The 20,040-nt window shown below is 39.9% G+C and overlaps 1 protein-coding gene across 1 annotated transcript in view; it reads right to left on the bottom strand.

Moving 5' to 3' along the window:
* Positions 1-458: 458 nt before the first annotated feature.
* Positions 459-20,040, bottom strand: part of LOC121389385 (putative per-hexamer repeat protein 5) — a 26,207-nt gene continuing 6,625 nt past the window's right edge. The window contains exons 4-13 of the mRNA XM_041520986.1: positions 19,991-20,035; positions 19,116-19,229; positions 15,834-16,073; positions 14,586-14,699; positions 12,189-12,497; positions 11,394-11,507; positions 6,852-7,094; positions 5,554-5,598; positions 2,366-2,483; positions 459-699 (exon numbers count right to left, since the gene is read on the bottom strand). Coding sequence (XP_041376920.1) covers positions 573-699; positions 2,366-2,483; positions 5,554-5,598; positions 6,852-7,094; positions 11,394-11,507; positions 12,189-12,497; positions 14,586-14,699; positions 15,834-16,073; positions 19,116-19,229; positions 19,991-20,035 — 1,469 coding nt within the window. The 3' untranslated portion in view covers positions 459-572. The remainder of the gene's footprint in view (positions 700-2,365; positions 2,484-5,553; positions 5,599-6,851; positions 7,095-11,393; positions 11,508-12,188; positions 12,498-14,585; positions 14,700-15,833; positions 16,074-19,115; positions 19,230-19,990; positions 20,036-20,040) is intronic.

Raw genomic sequence — 20,040 nt, 5'->3', positions numbered from 1 at the left:
TTTGCTCGAGCGCTAAGGTGGCAGTTGCTCTCTCTGCTACATCACCCGTGGCAGGACGTAGTCCAGTAAAGCGTTCGCTTGGTGCGCGGTCGGTGTGGGATTGAAACCCCGTCGGTGGGCCCATTGAGCTATTTCTCGTCCCAGCCAGTGCTCTATGACTGGTATACCAAAGACCGTGGTATATGTGCTATCCTGCCTGTGGGATAGTGTATATAAAAGATCCCTTACTACTAGTGGAAAAAAAGGTAGCGGGTTTCCTCTCTAAGACTATATGTAAAAATTATCAAACGTTTGCCATCCAATAGCCGATGGTCGATAAATCAATGTGCTCTAGTGGTGTCGTTAAACGAAACAAACTTTTTTCCTACATCCCTCCACTGCCTTGTGGACTTATGATGTGGGTTAGTTAACATTTCCAACACATTTATCTGATATAAATAACACGTCACAAATTGCTCTTCTCTTTGAAACAACCTTCTTTATTTGTATTTAGCATTAGCTCTCTGTATAGTTTAAGTATTAACGACAGACTCAATGGCCAAACTTAGATGTGATTATTATTCCAAGTTAAACTACACCTCGGTGTATCCGGGTGGATACGAAATAGCGACGCCAGGCGGGCATGATGGGCGTTTGCAGCACTTTCCGGGGTTTGGCGGCAACAGTTGACAGGATGGGGCTAGCTGCCACGTGACGCATCTAAAATATTAAATACAGACATTGAAATTATCATTATATTTATTATATACGAGATTAACTACCGGGGATGGGGACAGGAGGTGGATCCGAGAAGAAATACGACAGAACAGAACAGAACAGAACTGTAGGGCCATCGTTCAATGGCATTTGAGGAATACATATACAATATAAAATATAACACCATCAAGATGACAGGGTTTGAAAAACAATTCAAATAATAGAAGGAAGGAAGGAATGTTTTATTTAAAAACGCATTCAACACACTTTATTTACAGTTATATGGCGTTGGACATATGGTTAAGTTTCTAGAGGGTTCGGTTCAGTGCTCCCCCATAAAATTTGGAAAACTAGATGTCCTGATATGCAGTTTCCTGCATTCTACAAGTAAAATTCATCTCTGTCTTAAGATTTACTACCAATAATATTTTTTATTCGGAATTATGGGCTACTCTTTTCGATTAGCAGCAAGGAATCTTTTATATGCACCATCCCACAGATAGGATAGTACATATTACGGCCTTTGTTACACCAGATGTGGAGCACTGACTGGAACAAGAAATAGTCAAATAATGGAAGTCTCAGGAGGAACAGAAATGTTTGCTGATAATTGTTATAAATCTGCACACAAGTTTCTAAGGGTGCCAATATTTGTACAATTAAAAAGCTGCATAAATTTGTTTAAATTTCGTCTTGTAAAATAATATTTGCGAATATATTTACATATATCTTCTGTAAATTTTGTACATGGTTTACTTTATTGTATGGGGCGGATTTTTCCCATGTTCACTTTCAACTTGATTCCCGTGCTTATATCCAATTACGGTACAAGCACGCTCTCCTGGGAACACATCTCAGACATCTTGACTTTCTGTCTAGAGTAGTGGTCGTTAGAAAGTTAAAAGTTTGTTTTGTTTAACGACACCACTAGAACATATTGATTAATTAATCAACGGCTATTTGATGTCAGACATTTGTTGGTCATTCTGACAGGTAGTCATCAGATGATTATTAGAGGTTAGTGACAGAAGTTGGTCACATTACGGCTTTACACCTCCTCATTTTGTAGACAATTATTATTTATGGTGTTAACAGAAAATCAGTTGCCTTCAGCGGGTGCAAGTATAGGCGTCGGAAGATGTCAGCAACTGGGAGGTGGGGTGTATATATTAATCTGTCTTTTAGCTGAGGCTCGGGGAATGCATAATCTTTAGACTTGGGGTATGTGGCTTTTGACGCACGCACTCCCCCCCCCCCCCCCCACACACACACAAACATACACCACCCACCCCCAGCTTCTGACGCCTATTTTAAGCACATTTCGAATGGTTGGTTGATTGACACTAGCCGCCTTCAGTTCATTTCATTTCAACTTATTTTTTTTTGGTGCTTATATCCAATTAAGGTTCAAGCACACTGTCCTGGGTACACACCTCAGCTATCTGAGCAGTCTGTCCAGGACAGTGGGTTCGTTTTTAGTGGTTGATGATTAGAGAGAGAGAAGAGGGTGTTGTGGTCTTACACCTGCCCTCCGTGTCGTTAAAACTAGCTCTGGATGGGAGCCGGTACCGGGCTACGAACCCTGTACCTACCAGCCTTATGACCGATGGCTTAACCACGACGCCACCGAGGCCGGTCGCCGTGAGTTAATTTCTTGAACACTCCTTACTTGCTAGTGCACGAGTACTGTCCCTTGGCGGCGTCAGTGCAGGTACACGTCATTTTGCACCCGTCATCAAATGTTTGCCCCTGGGTGTAGATGCGTCCTTGAAAAGCACAACCAGAACCTTCGCGTTGTGAAAATGAAAACAAAAAGAAATGTTTTATTTAACGACGCACTCAACACATTTTATTTACGGTTATATGGTGTCAGACATATGGTTAAGGACCACACAGATTTTGAGAGGAAACCCGCTGTCGCCACTACATGGGCTACTCTTTCCGATTAGCAGCAAGGGATCTTTTATTTGCGCTTCCCACAAGCAGGATAGCACAAACCATGGCCTTTGTTGAACCAGTTATGGATCACTGGTCGGTGCAAGTGGTTTTAATTGAGCCTTGCGGAAAAATTAAAAAAAACACAAAAACAATATTAATATAAAGTTAAAGTTTCTTTGGTTTGTTTAACGACATCACTAGAGTACATTGATTTATTAATGATCGGCTATTGGATGTCAAACATTTAGTAATTTTGACATAGATATAGAGAGGAAACCCGCTACGTTTTTTCCATTAGAAGCAAGGACTCTTTTATATGCACCATTCCACAGACAGGACAGCACATACCACGACCTTTGATATACCATTCGTGGTGCACTGGCTGGAACGAGAAATAGCCCAATGGGCCCACTGAAGGGGATCGATCTCTCACTGACCGCGCATCAAACGAGCGCTTTACCACTGGGTTACGTCTTGTCCCCCCCCCCCCCCCCCCCCCCCCCCCACCCACATATTAATATAACGTTTTGTGCTCAACAAAAGGTTTTCACCAAATGGGTCTCAATAGTTAGCTGGATTGAATCCAATGAATATTTAACGACTCCCCAGCACCAAAAACATACCGGCCATCGGATGTCAAAGAAAGGTTAATGACAATAATTTTCCAAAAATCATCAATAAAACAGAATGTAAACAAAATTGAAAGAGTAACATGCATGTAATGACGCATATCAACATAAAATGCCAAACGAAAATCTTAAACGCTGGGATCAAAACTATGAATACAATGTATGAAGCTGTTAAACATAAACCAAGATTACAATGAACTATCAATACCAAACAAAAAACATAAGAGTTGAAAGCACTGTCACAGATGCTTACAGAACTAACTTTAAAACGTCTAAAAGATACAGAATAAAGTGTGCTGTATTCGCCACTCTTAAAGAGACTATCCTGAGTTTGAAACTAATAAAACAAATTTAATGACAAACTTTACATATTAAATATGTTTTCTTGTTTAGAATATCAGTGTCTGGATATTCAATGTGTTTCTGGTCGTCTTAATATTTGAAATTAGCCCAAACTGGATTTGGTATTCCAATAATGTCGTACGTATGAAAAACAAATATATATAGTAGGAAATAAAATGAAATGTGACCTGGTACACTATGACGATCAGAAATACAATTTAATATATAACCACTGATATTTCATGCAGAAACAAAAGATTAATATGTAATTAGAGTCGTTAAGAAGTCTCTGTTGGTAGACATCATTTTTACACTCGCCGAAAACTCACGATAGTCCCTTTAAAGGGACATTTCTGAGTTTGCTGCAATTGTTTAAAGATGTTATCGACTAACAGAGACTTTTTAACGATTGTAATTACATATCAAATATATTTTTCTGCATAAAATATTAGTGTCAATATGTTAAACGTGTTTCTGATCGTTCTAATATTTGTTTGGGCTTCTTACAAATATTAAGACGACCAGAAACACATTGAATATACAGACACTGATATTCTAAACAAAAATATATATTTTTAATATGTAAGTTTAATCATAGAAATATTTTATTAGTCGGAAACTATAATGCAGAAAACTCGGGAATGTCCCTTTAAGAAAAACCATCAGAATGTTGTCACCTCTGCACAACAATGAGGGCCAGCACTCTGGCAACAAAAACAAGCTACTACGGCGCTTGTGTTTGCAGTTAGCGTGTAGGTAGGGGGAGGGAACTCGTCTTACGTGCCCATAATCCACTAACGGTTCAGGCACATCCATCCCGGAGTTAGTCTCTGGCATCGCCAGTGACCAATTCCGGGGCAGGTCACAGAGCAAATCAGTTTCAATTTAACTTATACAACACAGATCTATCAATTTGGGTTGTGCTTATTTCATTGGGTGATATGGCTGTGGCGACCAGGTCATCGCCGTGGAGCAGCCAATCAGATGTTACCAAATCTATATCCCACTAGTGGGTGATCGCTACGTGATACCAAACATCTCACAAGAAGGTTCTCTTCAATGGGTGTGTGAGAAATTATTGTGTAATCACTTGGCCACCGAGACCGATTTAATAAATACAAAACACAACAACAACAATAATAATAATAATAATAATAATAATATTATTATTATTATTATTATTATTATTATTATTATTATTATTATTATTATAATTTTAATTATTATTATTATTATTATTATTATTATAATAATTATAATAATACATATTTAATCAAAGATCATCAGACAATGCAGGCACGGCGGAAGAAAGTAGACATTGCGGGTGGGTGAGGGGGTGGGGGGCGAATGAGATCGCAAAGCAAAGTTAATAGGGGGTCCGGGGATAAGCTCTCTCGTCGTAAATGTTTGAAAACTAGATGTCCTGAAATGCAATTTCCTGCATTCTACAAGTAAAATTGTTCTGAGCCTTAAGATTTACTACCATTAATATTTTTTATTCAGATTTTGGTCCCCACTATTCCACCATGTCTGCAATCATATTCAGTGAAAACATTTGAACATTTGAGATTATGGATTGAAAACCATGCTGACTAAATAATACATAACTCACTTGTTCCTGAAAACCACGCTAACTAAATAATACGTAACTCGCTTGTTCCTGAAAACCACGCTAACTAAATAATACGTAACTCGCTTGTTCCTGAAAACCACGCTAACTAAATAATACGTAACTCGCTTGTTCCTGAAAACCACGCTAACTAAATAATACGTAACTCGCTTGTTCCTGAAAACCACGCTAACTAAATAATACGTAACTCGCTTGTTCCTGAAAACCACGCTAACTAAATAATACGTAACTCGCTTGTTCCTGAAAACCACGCTAACTAAATAATACATAACTCACTTGTTCCTGAAAACCACGCTAACTAAATAATACGTAACTCACTTGTTCCTGAAAACGAGCCGCCAGTATGTACTGCACTTCCTTGCCCTGTTATGGCCAAAACATAACAAATATATGTTGACAAAATGAGTCATTTTCTTGTGTTCTAAGCAAGCCCCCACCCCTACTCCTACTCGACATTCGGAAAATTGAGTAGCTTGGTAAGGTGGATGGATGTTATGCTTTTCCTTGTAAACAGGGGGGGGGGGGTGTTTGGATTTTTTATTTTTATTTTTTTTTTTTTTACCATCCGGTGTTCCACGACTTTCATTTTGTTTACTGTGGTAGGTGTTGTCTGGCAGGGAGGAAGTCACTTTTGATACTATGACATTTGTTGTAACATTTAATTTCTTTTCAACTTATTTTTGTGCTTGTATCCAATTAAGGTCCAAGTACGTTGCCCTGGGCTGTCTGTCTAGGACAGAGGGTTAGTTATTAATTGTTAGTGGTTAGTGAGAGAGAAGAGGGTGTAGTGGTCTTACACCTACCCACTGAGTCGTTAAAACTCGCTCTGGGTGCAAGCCGGTACCGGGCTGCGAACCCAGTACCTACCAGCCTTTTGTCCGATGGCTTAACCACGACACCACCGAGGCCGGTAGGCGACGTTCCAAGGCGTGTTATGCCTAGGTCAACATTCATGCTCATGATCATTTTGGAGGTGGGATCAGTTATAGTTTGAGATGGAATCGCCATGACTAGTAACAGCATTCATGCAACAGCAAGATATTAAGACTTTTCCTCGGCAAGCTCTGAGCCCCGACCTTTCACCGATCGCACAAGTCCGGGACATCGTGGGGCGACGCCTCAGACAACGTGAACACCAGCCTATCTCTTTGGCCGAGTTGGGAGTAGCGCTCTAAGAAGAATGGGCCAGGATCCCCCAAAATCAGATCAGACGCTTTACAAGGAGAATTCCTTGCCGGATCCGTACATGTTTGTCAAATCGCGGGGAGTTCACCCGTTACTAAACCCTGAAGCAAAAAAAAATCAAATTCACCTCTTTACCCTTGACATCAATATGTGTTTCATCTGGCCATGTCAAACTACCAAGACATGAACATTTCACTCCAATGAATTGTCTAATAACTCCTTGTGATTTATGCAATATTTCCTATTAAGATACAAATGTATATAATAAACAGTCTCCATTATTTAATGCTATATTTGAATATCCCCTACTTATTTTGAACAGTATACTTCTTTTCAAAATGAAAAAATCCCCCGAACATAAGTCGCTATATACTTTTTTTTGTTAATTAATTTTTCTACAAAGCCTAGAAGAAAGGTTAAGCTGCCCGTGCCTGTTCCTGTGTATGTCCCAGTGCCCGTTCCCGTGCCTGTATATGTGCCTGTGCCGGTGCCGGTTCCCGTGCCTGTGTATGTGCCGGTGCCGGTTCCCGTGCCTGTGTATGTGCCGGTGCCGGTTCCCGTGCCTGTGTGTGTGCCGGTGCCTGTTCCCGTGCCGGTGCCAGTGCCCGTGCCTGTGCCAGTCATTATTCCAGTGCCCGGTTGATAGATTGTACCCGTGCCGGTACTCGATGAACCTTCAAAGATTAAAAGTGTAATAAGTTTATAGAAATAATGGTTGATGAAATAAAGATGAAATTATCATGTTTGCAGTGATGATGGCGGTTGTGGTGATGGTGATTAGGACAATGATTGTGATGATGATGATGATGATGATGATGATCATAATGATCATGGTGGTAGTTATGGTCATAGTGATGATTGTGTTGTATAATTATTACAGGTGATGATGAGCCCCATCTTATCGGTAATGATTGTATTGGTGGTTGGCGTGATGCTGATCGTGGTGGTGATGGTGGTGATGGTGGTTGTTGTGGTGGTGGTGGATGTGGTGGTGGTGATAGTGGTGGTGACGGTGGTGGTGATTGGTGGTGGTGATTGGTGGTGGTGATGGTGGTGGTGGTGGTGGTGATGGTGACGGTGGTGATGGTGATGGTGATGGTGGTGGTGGTGATGGTGATGCTGATGGTGATGGTGATGGTGGTGGTGATGGTGGTGGTGATGGTGATGCTGATGGTGATGCTGGCGGTGGTGGTGGTGGTGGTGGTTGTGGTGCTGGTGATGGTGGTGGTGTGGTGATGGTGGTGGTGATTGGTGGTGGTGATTGGTGGTGGTGGTGGTGGTGGTGGTGGTGGTGGTGGTGGTGATGGTGATGGTGGTGGTGATGGTGATGGTGATGGTGGTGGTGATGGTGGTGGTACCAAACTCGATAAGCGCAAACACAATGATGATAAAATTTAGTTTGGGTTAAAATACATTTGACTATTACCGCATCTGTTGGCGTTCACCCATTTTACTTGCAATATACTCTATTGCCACATACATAGAGGCTATTTCATGGGGCTTTTGGGTTCTTTTTGTTTTTTTCGAATACCATTTTTATATTAACGAGAGATGTGAGAAAACCATATCAGCCTTCTTATGTCAATATGTCTGTGATGTCGTATTTCTATGTCAAAACTGTGTTTAATCAGCCTGCTTATCCCAATGTGTCTGTGATGTGGTATTTCTATATAAAAACTGTGTTTAATCAGCCTGCTTATCTCAGTGTGTGTCTGTGATGTGGTATTTCTATATCAAAACTGTTTAATCAGCCTGCTTATCTCAGTGTGTGTCTGTGATGTGGTATGTCTATATTAAAACTGTGTTTTATCAGCCTGCTTATCTCAATGTGTCTGTGATGTGGTATTTCTATATTAAAACTGTGTTTAATCAGCCTGCTTATGTCAGTGTGTCTGTGACGTGGTATTTCTATATTAAAACTGTGTTTAATCAGCCTGCTTATGTCAGTGTGTCTGTGATGTCGTATTTCTATATTAAAACTGTGTTTAATCAGCCTGCTTATCTCAATGTGTATGTGATGTGGTATTTCTATATTAAAACTGTGTTTAATCAGCCTGCTTATGTCAGTGTGTCTGTGATGTGGTATTTCTATATTAAAACTGTGTTTAATCAGCCTTCTTATCTCAATATGTCTGTGATGTCGTATTTCTATATTAAAACTGTGTTTAATCATCCTGCTTATGTCAGTGTGTCTGTGAAGTGGTATTTCTATATTAAAACTGTGTTTAATCAGCCTGCTTATCTCAATGTGTCTGTGATGTCGTATTTCTATATCAAAACTGTGTTTAATCAGCCTGCTTATCTCAATGTCTTTGATGTGGTATTTCTATATTAAAACTGTGTTTAATCAGCCTGCTTATGTCAATGTGTCTGTGATGTGGTATTTCTATATTAAAACTGTGTTTAATCAGCCTGCTTATGTCAGTGTGTCTGTGATGTGGTATTTCTATATTAAAACTGTGTTTAATCAGCCTGCATATCCCAATGTGTCTGTGGTGTGGTATTTCTGTATTAAAACTGTATTTAATCAGCCTGCTTATCTCAGTATGTCTGTGATGTGGTATTTCTATATTAAAACTGTGTTTAATTAGCCTGCTTATGTCAGTGTGTCTGTGATGTCGTATTTCTATATTAAAACTGTGTTTAATCAGCCTGCTTATCTCAATGTGTCTGTGATGTCGTATTTCTATATCAAAACTGTGTTTAATCAGCCTGCTTATGTCAATGTGTCTGTGATGTCGTATTTCTATGTCAAAACTGTGTTTAATCAGCCTGCTTATCTCAGTGTGTGTCTGTAATGTGGTATTTCTATATTAAAACTGTTTTTAATCAGCCTGCTTATCTCAATGTGTATGTGATGTGGTATTTCTATATTAAAACTGTGTTTAATCAGCCTGCTTATCTCAGTGTGTCTGTGATGTTGTATTTCTATATTAAAACTGTGTTTAATCAGCCTGCTTATGTCAGTGTGTCTGTGATGTGGTATTTCTATATTAAAACTGTGTTTAATCAGCCTGCTTATGTCAATGTGTCTGTGATGTGGTATTTCTATATTAAAACTGTGTTTAATCAGCCTGCTTATGTCAATGTGTCTGTGATGTGGTATTTCTATATCAAAACTGTGTTTAATCAGCCTGCTTATGTCAATGTGTCTGTGATGTGGTATTTCTATATTAAAACTGTGTTTAAGCAGCCTGCTTATGTCAGTGTGTCTGTGATGTGGTATTTCTATATTAAAACTTTGTTTAATCAGCCTGCTTATGTCAATGTGTCTGTGATGTCGTATTTCTATGTCAAAACTGTGTTTAATCAGCCTGCTTATCCCAATGTGTCTGTGATGTGGTATTTCTATATAAAAACTGTGTTTAATCAGCCTGCTTATGTCAGTGTGTCTGTGATGTCGTATTTCTATATCAAAACTATGTTTAATCAGCCTGCTTATCTCAGTGTGTGTCTGTGATGTGGTATGTCTATATTAAAACTGTGTTTTATCAGCCTGCTTATCTCAATGTGTCTGTGATGTGGTATTTCTATATTAAAACTGTGTTTAATCAGCCTGCTTATCTCAGTGTGTGTCTGTGATGTGGTATTTCTATATTAAAACTGTGTTTAATCAGCCTGCTTATGTCAGTGTGTCTGTGATGTCGTATTTCTATATCAAAACTATGTTTAATCAGCCTGCTTATCTCAGTGTGTCTGTGATGTTGTATTTCTATATTAAAACTGTGTTTAATCAGCCTGCTTATGTCAGTGTGTCTGTGATGTGGTATTTCTATATTAAAACTGTGTTTAATCAGCCTGTTTATGTCAATGTGTCTGTGATGTGGTATTTCTATATCAAAACTGTGTTTAATCAGCCTGCTTATGTCAATGTGTCTGTGATGTGGTATTTCTATATTAAAACTGTGTTTAATCAGCCTGCTTATGTCAATGTGTCTGTGATGTGGTATTTCTATATTAAAACTGTGTTTAATCAGCCTGCTTATGTCAATGTGTCTGTGATGTGGTATTTCTATATAAAAAAACTGTTTAATTAGTGTTTCTTACACAGCCGTTGGTGAGAACATCATGCGTTATTTTTGATAACACATGGGTTGGTTACACACTTACATGTGTTAATTTCAAGACATACGACTGGCTGCTCCAGTGCCATGCATCCAATGAAAAACAACACGATGGAAATAGATTACACTGTGACGTATAGTTAACCTGACAATCATGTGTCTGTGACGCGTAAGTCAACTACAAGTGCAACGGCTGTAAATAACTTTTAGTCGAAAAAGATGTTAAAATGTGCTTAAAACCTGGGTTTTTAGGATATGTAAGAAATAGAATAATACATTCGTGTCCGTTAGATACCATTTATCTCACAACTCGTTGGTTAAAAAACGTATCAAACTCGCTTTCGCTTGTTAAATACATTTTAAAATAACTTGTTGTGAGATAAATGATATCTAACGACCACTCATGTATAATTCTGTATTTCACTTTTATCATTTTAATTTTTTATTTTTAAATCACATCACCCAAGCTTCAACTTCTTGTTTTACGGGTGAAACACCATGAATGAGGTATCGTGATACGAATCGTATTGAGGGCTATGTATCGTCATACGAATCGTATCGAGGGCTATGTATCGTGATACGAATCGTATCGTTGCTTATGTATCGTGATACGAATAGTATCGTTGCTTATGTATCGTGATACGTATCGTATCGTGGGCTATGTATCGCGATACGTATCGTATCGTGGGCTATGTATCGCGATACGTATCGTATCGTGGGCTATGTATCGCGATACGTATCGTATCGTGGGCTATGTATCGCGATACGTATCGTATTGTGGGCTATGTATCGTGATATATGAATCGAATTGTTGCTTATGTATCGTGATGCGTATCGTATCGTGAGGTAGGTGTATCGTGACACCCCTGGTATTCCGTGGCTGTGTAATAAAATACATTTGACTATTACCGCATTTGTTACAGAACTTCCTGCAGTTGGAGTCCACCCACTTGGAATATACCGCATTGCCGCAGACAGACTGTCCAAACGCGACGCAGTTGTTTATCTTGTCCACGCACGTGCCTGTGGTCAAAAAAACAACATGAAACGTTACAGTTTGTTTTGTTTAACACCACTTTTTTTTACTTCAGAAAATAGCATACACATCTCAAGGTTTAATTTGTATCGTATTTCGTTTGTTTATAAAAAGTGGTGCACCCCCCCCCCCCTCCCCTGCCCCGGACTTGGTCACTGGCCTCCAGAGATCAAGCCCGGGGGGGTACATGCTCGAAACCTTAGTGGTATGGGAGCATGTTAAAAGTTTAAACAACACCCTCCCCCCCCCTCCCCCCTATGATTTTGATCAGGGTACAGCTCTGTTACATTATCAGCTGTGGCAACTCCAACTAGAATCTGGTCCATACGCCCCACCCACCCCCGCTTCCTACGCCAGTGTTAGGGAAAAAAAGATGGAGACGTTCGGGAAAAATGAGATGACCTAGAAACGTTTCACCATGTATTTCCATCTTGTATTCATGATATAAATAATTGTAATTCATATTTTTTTTTAATGCGTAGTGATTCGTTTGAAACCATGTATAAATGGTTCCTAGTAATACAAATATGGATAGAAAAAAAAGTTATTATCCAGATGTGGGCCTTTTTTTAACGTTAAAGATCAATAGTCTCCCCCCCCCCCCCGCCTCCCTCCCACCCCGCCTCCAAAAACTGTTTTTAGTAAATAATTTTTAAAATGTCCTGTGCCTGTGTATGTTCCAGTTCCTGTGCCGGTGCCGGTGCCCGTTCCCGTGCCTGTGTATATGCCGGTGCCAGTGCCCGTTCCGGTGCCGGTGCCGGTGCCCGTTCCCATGCCTGTGTATGTGCCGGTTCCCGTTCCCGTGCCTGTGTATGTGCCGGTTCCCGTTCCCGTGCCGGTGCCCGTTCCTGTGCCTGTGTGTGTGCCGGTGCCCGTTCCTGTGCCTGTGTGTGTGCCGGTGCCCGTTCCCGTGCCTGTGCCAGGCATTATTCCAGTGCCCGGTTGATAGATTGTACCCGTGCCGGTACTCGACGAACCTTCAAAGATTAAAAATGTAATAAGTTAATATAAATAATGGTTGATATAATAAAGATTACATTATTATTATGATAGTGATGGTGATATAATAATGATGGTGGTGGTGGTAATGATAGTTACAGTGATGATTGTGTTGTACCGGCGGTGATGATAATGATGATGATGATGTTGGTTGTATTTATGTTTCTGATGATTTGGATGATGGTAATTGTATTTATTTGTGTGGTAATGGTGGTATTGATGATGATAATGGTGGTGGTGGTGGTAGTGGTGGTGGTAGTGGTGGTGGTGGTGGAGGTGGTGTTAGTGATGATGATCATGATGATACTGATGATGAAGATGATGATGATGGTTGTATTTATGTTTATGGTGATGATTTTGATGATGATAGTGGTGATGATGTTGATGGTAGTGATGATGATGCTGGTGGTTATGATGATGGTTATGATAATTGTATTTATGTTTGTGGTAATGGTGGTGTTGTTGATGATGGTGGTGATGGTGATGATCATCATACTAATAGTGGATGATAGTAATGATAATGGTAATTATTGTATTAGTGTTTGTGGTAGTAGTTAATAATATGTGACGTTACATAAATTTATATTAGACGACTATTTTTGTATAATTAATATACTATACATCATAGGTATATATAAATATGTCATTCTAAAACCAAACTCGATACCCGCAAATAGAATGGTGATTACAATTTGTATTAGCTTGGTTTAATATTTAATATATATTTGACTATTACCGCATCTGTAAATATATCAGGTGGCCCACACAAAACGATAACTCTACTGAATATAAAATTATTTGAAATGTAACTGTAACTTTGGTATTTCACACCCATTACCACATGGATATCTGTCACCTTCTTTTGAAAGTTTAGGCCCATAGGTCATATATTCTTAAAATAGTAACATATTCAAAATTGTAAGTTAAAAAAATTAAACCACAAAAATAAGGCCAGTAAGTGCAATGAGTGTCGCATTTGTTTTACTTACAATTTTGAATCTGTTGCTAGTTAAACAATATTTGACATATGGGCCAAAAATATTCACTGAAGGTGGCAAATGTCCATATGAATGAATGAATGTTTAACGACACCCCAGCACGATAAATACATCGGCTATTGGGTGTCAAACTATGGTAAATGCAAAAACAATGTGATGATCAACATCAATATAAAAATTCAACAGTTAAATTAAAACACAGTGTAAAGAACTGTGCAAAAATACAAATATCACAGATAGATAATATTAAAATTTACAATAAAAGTCAGTATCACGTAGGAACTGTAAAATAAGTTCTGGGTGGAATCGAAAAGATTCCATCACATTTCGTGGTCCAAATATATCTTTTCGAGTTTCTTTAAGATGCTTACATTCCTCCAAAATGTGGCGCACTGAGGTGGAGGATCTTTCTTTAAGATAAATGAATAGGTCAAATATGTATGACCTATGCGAGCACGACACAAGACTATTTCATCCTTCCTGCACTGTCTATAGGAGGACTGCTACTCTCCCAAGACTGGCTTGATGGCATGAAGCTTGTTCGCGATCGCACCATCCCAGTTATGTGTGAAATATAAAAGTTACAGTCTTCGTACATTTTAAAAATACATTCCCATATTCAGTAGGGTTATTGGTTGTTTTCATGTTTGTTTTGTTTAGTGTGTGTGCGTGTGTGTGTGTGTGTGTGTGTGTGTGCGTGCGTGTGTGTGTATTTGTGTGTGTGTGCGTGCGTGTGTGTGTGTGCGTGCGTGTGTGCGTGCGTGTGTGTATTTGTGTGTGTGTGTGTATGTGTGCGTGTGCGTGTGCGTGTGTGTGTGTGTGTTTGTTTGTTACAATGCAGGGTTTGACAAATCCACTAGCCCTTGGTCCTGGGAAGTGAATGTTTGGTCTGGACTAGTGAATGTTTGGTCTGGACTAGTGAATGTTTGGTCTGGGCTAGTGGAAATTATCAAATATATTACTATACTACATAGGGCATTAGCTGATGCGTCTGTGAGGTCTAGCGAGTTTCTCAAACATTTGTCGATCACTGTACTATGTATATAATAAAATACATTTGACTATTACCGCATTTGTTACAGAACTTCCTGCAGTTGGAGTCCACCCACTTGGAATATACCGCATTGCCGCAGACAGTCTGTCCAAACGCGACGCAGTTGCTTATTTTGTCCACGCACGTGCCTGTGGTCAAAAAAAGAAAAAAAAAGAAACGTATATAAAAAGTCGGTCGCTATCTTGTTAAAGCTACTAATTCTAGGTATTGGACAGTGTAAATTATGTTCCGTTATTACAGCTTTTTAAAAACGCTAACACATACACATAGCCCGAGTACTCCCACAGCGATCATAATCGTACAAATGTTCGTCTAGCTCTCGAACGGCAGATTACTCGGACTAACATACACATTTGTATACAACATTTTGCTTAAATTATCAATAGTGGCGACTCCAATATGAATCTCGGGGTAGGGGGGGGGGGGGGGGCGGGTCCATAAAAATACGAGAGGGTCGGGTCGGGGGGGGCGGGGGTCCATAAGAATACGAGAAGGTCGGGTCGGGGGGGGGGGGGGGGGGGGGGGTCCATAAAAATACGAGAGGGTCGGGTCGGGGGGGGTCCATAAGAATACGAGAAGGTCGGGTCGGGGGGGCGGGGGGGGCGGGTCCATAAAAATACGAGAGGGTCGGGTCGGGGGGGGCGGGGGTCCATAAGAATACGAGAAGGTCGGGTCGGGGGGGTCCATAAGAATACGAGAAGGTCGGGTCGGGGGGGGCGGGGGGGCGGGTCCATAAAAATACGAGAGGGTCGGGTCGGGGGGGGTCCATAAGAATACGAGAAGGTCGGGTCGGGGGGGCGGGGGGGGCGGGTCCATAAAAATACGAGAGGGTCGGGTCGGGGGGGCGGGTCCATAAGAATACGAAAGGGTCGGGTGCGGTGGTTTCGGGGTTCAAGTGCCCCTGTATTTATCTTTTCTTCCTCTTTTGTTAATCTGTCTCTGTTAGTTGGAGATCCATTTTGTATGTGTAGATAAGACAAATTATCGATAAATTATAATTTCAAAACCCATGCAGCAGACGATATTCTTTACAACTTGTCTTTTATTTCTCTGCATCTAAAAATATAACATGTCAGTTATTTCTACAATACCTTTCCTTTTCATATGGATCCAAGTAGAATTTATTTGAAAAAAACAAACCAACCAACCAACCAAATAAGAACACAGCAAAGGAAAACACGTTTAGTTTAGTTGGGTTTTTTAGTTTTTTTGTTTTTTTAATCTAAAATTATACATCTCGAATTTTAAAACAAAATATTCACCGATTATAGTTCCGGTTCCTGTCATCGTTCCAGTTCCAGTTCCGATTATCGTTCCAGTCCCAGTTCCGGTCATGGTTCCAGTCCCAGTTCCAGTTCCAGTCATGGTTCCAGTCCCAGTCCCAGTCCCAGTCCCAGTTCCGGTCATTGTCCCAGTTCCGGTCATTGTTCCAGTCCCTGTTCCAGTTCCGGTCATCGTTCCAGTCCCAGTTCCAGTAAATGTACCAGTACCGGTTGCTGATCCTTTGAACAAATAAAACGTTTTGAGGCATTTCGAATTTTAATATTTATTCCAGCAATGTAAGTGTAAATTACCAGGTTAACATTTTACCCAGTCCTCTAGCTAGTAATTTCTGATATAAATCCATGCTCCGGAAGGAGAAGAGTTGGGGGGGGGGGGGGGGGGGTCTATAGCATTAATTTGTTGCTGACGTTGTTTTATTAATTTGTTCAGAGCCGGTTTATCCTAGTAGCATATGTTGCAACAGGGGGTTGCAACATATATATCCTGGGAATGGGACCCCGCTGTTATTTGTGCTATAGGCCCCGCGGATCCTTAAACTAATTTTAATCAGATTGTAGTTATATTGATGGGGGGGGGGGGGGGGGGTCAATAGTTTGGTTATATTATTTGTTTCTTAAATATTATTGTGAGGATTATTTTTGTTCCTGGTGACCAATGAATACAGATGTTGTAATTTATATAATTTTTCTGTCGATAACTCTAGCTTGGCTATCCGAGTACTCTGACTGTAAGACAGTTAGATGGTCTAAACTTACCGTCAGATTACTCGGCCTATAGCTTGGCTATCCCCAATCTAATTAAAATTAGCTCCACAATTACATGTGGATCTAACACCAGCCAGTTGGAGCTCATGTCCACCAATCAAAACCTTACTTGCAGAATCCTGCCAGTGATTTAAAACTAACAACACTGCGTAGTCCCCAATGTCCAGGTAACATTTCGTCTGTAAATAATAATTTAAATATTGACCAATCAAACTTCGCCTTTTATAACGTTATTTGGGAGCATACAAATTCTAAAAATATCGGGCGAGTCTATTTTAGTGGCCGCAGTACAGCGAACCATACCAATACGTACGGGGTGGGTTATCAGTCTTCAATTTTACATTAAAAATTATTTATTTATTTATAAAAAAAACCCACCTAAATCAGTCTTCAGTTTTACATTACAAATTATTTATTTTATAAAATAAAACATGTTTTAAGGCATTCGTAATTCACACGAAACATGTCGTATACCCTCAGAATAATTCGGAATGTTTTCAAATTATTTTTAAATCACTGGCAGGATTCTGCAAGTAAGGTTTTGATTGGTGGACATGAGCTCCAACTGGCTGGTGTTAGATCCACATGTAATTGTGGAGCTAATTTTAATTAGATTGGGCTATCCCAAGTACTCTGACTGTAAGAGAGATAGATGGTCTAAACTTACCGTCAGATTATTCGGCCTATAGCTTGGCTAGCCCGAGTACTCTGACTGTAAGAGAGTTAGATGGTCTAAACTTACCGTCAGATTACTCGGCCTATAGCTTGGCTAGCTCGAGTACTCTGACTGTAAGAGAGTTAGATGGTCTAAACTTCCCGTCAGATTACTCGGCCTATAGCTTGGCTAGTCAGATTACTCGGCCTATAGCTTGGCTATCCCGAGTACTCTGACTGTAAGAGAGTTAGATGGTCTAAACTTACCGTCAGATTACTCGGCCTATAGCTTGGCTAACCCGAGTACTCTGACTGTAAGAGAGTTAGATGGTCTAAACTTCCCGTCAGATTACTCGGCCTATAGCTTGACTAGCCCGAGTACTCTGACTGTAAGAGAGTTAGATGGTCTAAACTTACCGTCAGATTACTCGGCCTATAGCTTGGCTAGCCCGAGTACTCTGACTGTAAGAGAGTTAGATGGTCTAAACTTACCGTCAGATTACTCGGCCTATAGCTTGGCTAGCTCGAGTACTCTGACTGTAAGAGAGTTAGATGGTCTAAATTTACCGTCAGATTACTCGGCCTATAGCTTGGCTAGTCAGATTACTCGGCCTATAGCTTGGCTATCCCGAGTACTCTGACTATAAGAGAGTTAGATGGTCTAAACTTACCGTCAGATTACTCGGCCTATAGCTTGGCTAACCCGAGTACTCTGACTGTAAGAGAGTTAGATGGTCTAAACTTCCCGTCAGATTACTCGGCCTATAGCTTGACTAGCCCGAGTACTCTGACTGTAAGAGAGTTAGATGGTCTAAACTTACCGTCAGATTACTCGGCCTATAGCTTGGCTAGCCCGAGTACTCTGACTGTAAGAGAGTTAGATGGTCTAAACTTCCCGTCAGATTACTCGGCCTATAGCTTGACTAGCCCGAGTACTCTGACTGTAAGAGAGTTAGATGGTCTAAACTTACCGTCAGATTACTCGGCCTATAGCTTGACTAGCCCGAGTACTCTGACTGTAAGAGAGTTAGATGGTCTAAACTTACCGTCAGATTACTCGGCCTATAGCTTGGCTAGCCCGAGTACTCTGACTGTAAGAGAGTTAGATGGTCTAAACTTACCGTCAGATTACTCGGCCTATAGCTTGGCATGACGTCAAAAGAAAAGAAAAGAAATGTGCAAAAGGTAATAACATTGGTCAGTATTTAATTAAAATAGTAATACTTGCCCAAAATGAACAATTTCGTCTTTCGAGTTTGATGTTACATTTTCTTGAATAGTTTATCCTATCCTACTTACTTATTTGATTATTCCTTTATTAATTTGTCTCCACTAGGTTGAAACCCGGTTTGTATATATGTAGGAAAGAATTTTTGTTTGTTGAAAAATAATCGTTTTAAACTTAATGAACAGATAACTTTTAATGCATATATTGACCAATATTTTGTTTATATAAATTGCACATAAAAGGATTTTCGAAACAGTTTCCTTTTTTCACGTCAAGCTAAACTACAAAAACTGACTAATAACCACACACACCACAAAAAACAAAACAAACAAAACAAAAAAGAACTCTCTCCCCCCCCCCCCCAACAAAAAAAAGCAAACAAAAAAACAAAAACAAACAAAACAAACAAAAAACAACAACCACAAAAACAAAACAAAACAAACAAACAAAAATAGTTAAATTACTTGGTGTCCAGTGTCCAGACGCAATTTCAAACAACTGGTATGATTTGTATGTCAAGGGGCGAAATGCACGACCTTGACACAGTGGGCTGTATTTCGATGGAGCATTCAAAACAACTTAAATGTTTTTCTTGTTGGTAAGTATACTCGTACCTGAACATTTGCCACAGAATTTCGCACACTTATCCGCGGCCCACTGTTGGTACTGGGTGCATATCGTCTGTCCATAACTCTTACAGTTGGGTAGTTTGTCTACACAGTTATTTGCTGAATTAAAAACATAAAACACATCGATGTCATCATCGGCATCATCGGCATCACCACCATCGCATCACCATCTGATTAACATTGAACACCATATGATCATCATCTACATCATCATCTTTATTATCAGGACTCCCTTCGTTATTTTTTCATTTAGAATATTAATTTCTTTGTATCAAGGGGCGGAACGTAGTCCAGTGGTAAAGCGCTGGCCTGATGTGAGTCGGTCTACGACTGATCCTCGTCAGTGAGCCCACTGGGCTCTTTCTCCTTCCAACAAAGGCAGGGGTATGTATTATCATTTCTGTGGGATGCTGGATATAAAAGATACCTTACTGCTAATCGGAAATATTGCGTGGCGACAGCGGGTTTCCTCTCTCAATAGCTGTGTGGTCCGACGCCATATAACCGTAATTAAAATGTGTTCGTTAAGTATGTTTACTTACATTATGAAGTTTAGTAAATGAAACGTGTTTCTGGAGACCTTATTGTTTGTCGTAGCTTAAAATACCAGTTTTACAAAACAGATATTGGTGTAATCACTGCAGACCTTATTGTTTTGTCATAGCTTAAAATACCAGTTTTACAAAACAGATTTGTACTCTTCTTCTCTTATCAGGCCAATTCTATTTATTCTCCTTAAAACTGACCGATCCGAATTAGTACCAAGTGACAGCATTTGTTATATTCAGTCCTGACAAACATAAGAACACCAAACTGAATTACCATCACATTTGTTTGATTAGAACTGGAGACGTACTTACATGTTCCTCCAGTCATCGAACCAGTGCCAGTACCACTTATTATCTCTAAA

Source organism: Gigantopelta aegis, chromosome 14 (genome assembly GCF_016097555.1).
Source record: "Gigantopelta aegis isolate Gae_Host chromosome 14, Gae_host_genome, whole genome shotgun sequence".
Classification (NCBI taxonomy): Eukaryota; Metazoa; Mollusca; class Gastropoda; order Neomphalida; family Peltospiridae; genus Gigantopelta; species Gigantopelta aegis.
This window is presented reverse-complemented; position numbering and strand designations above follow the sequence as displayed.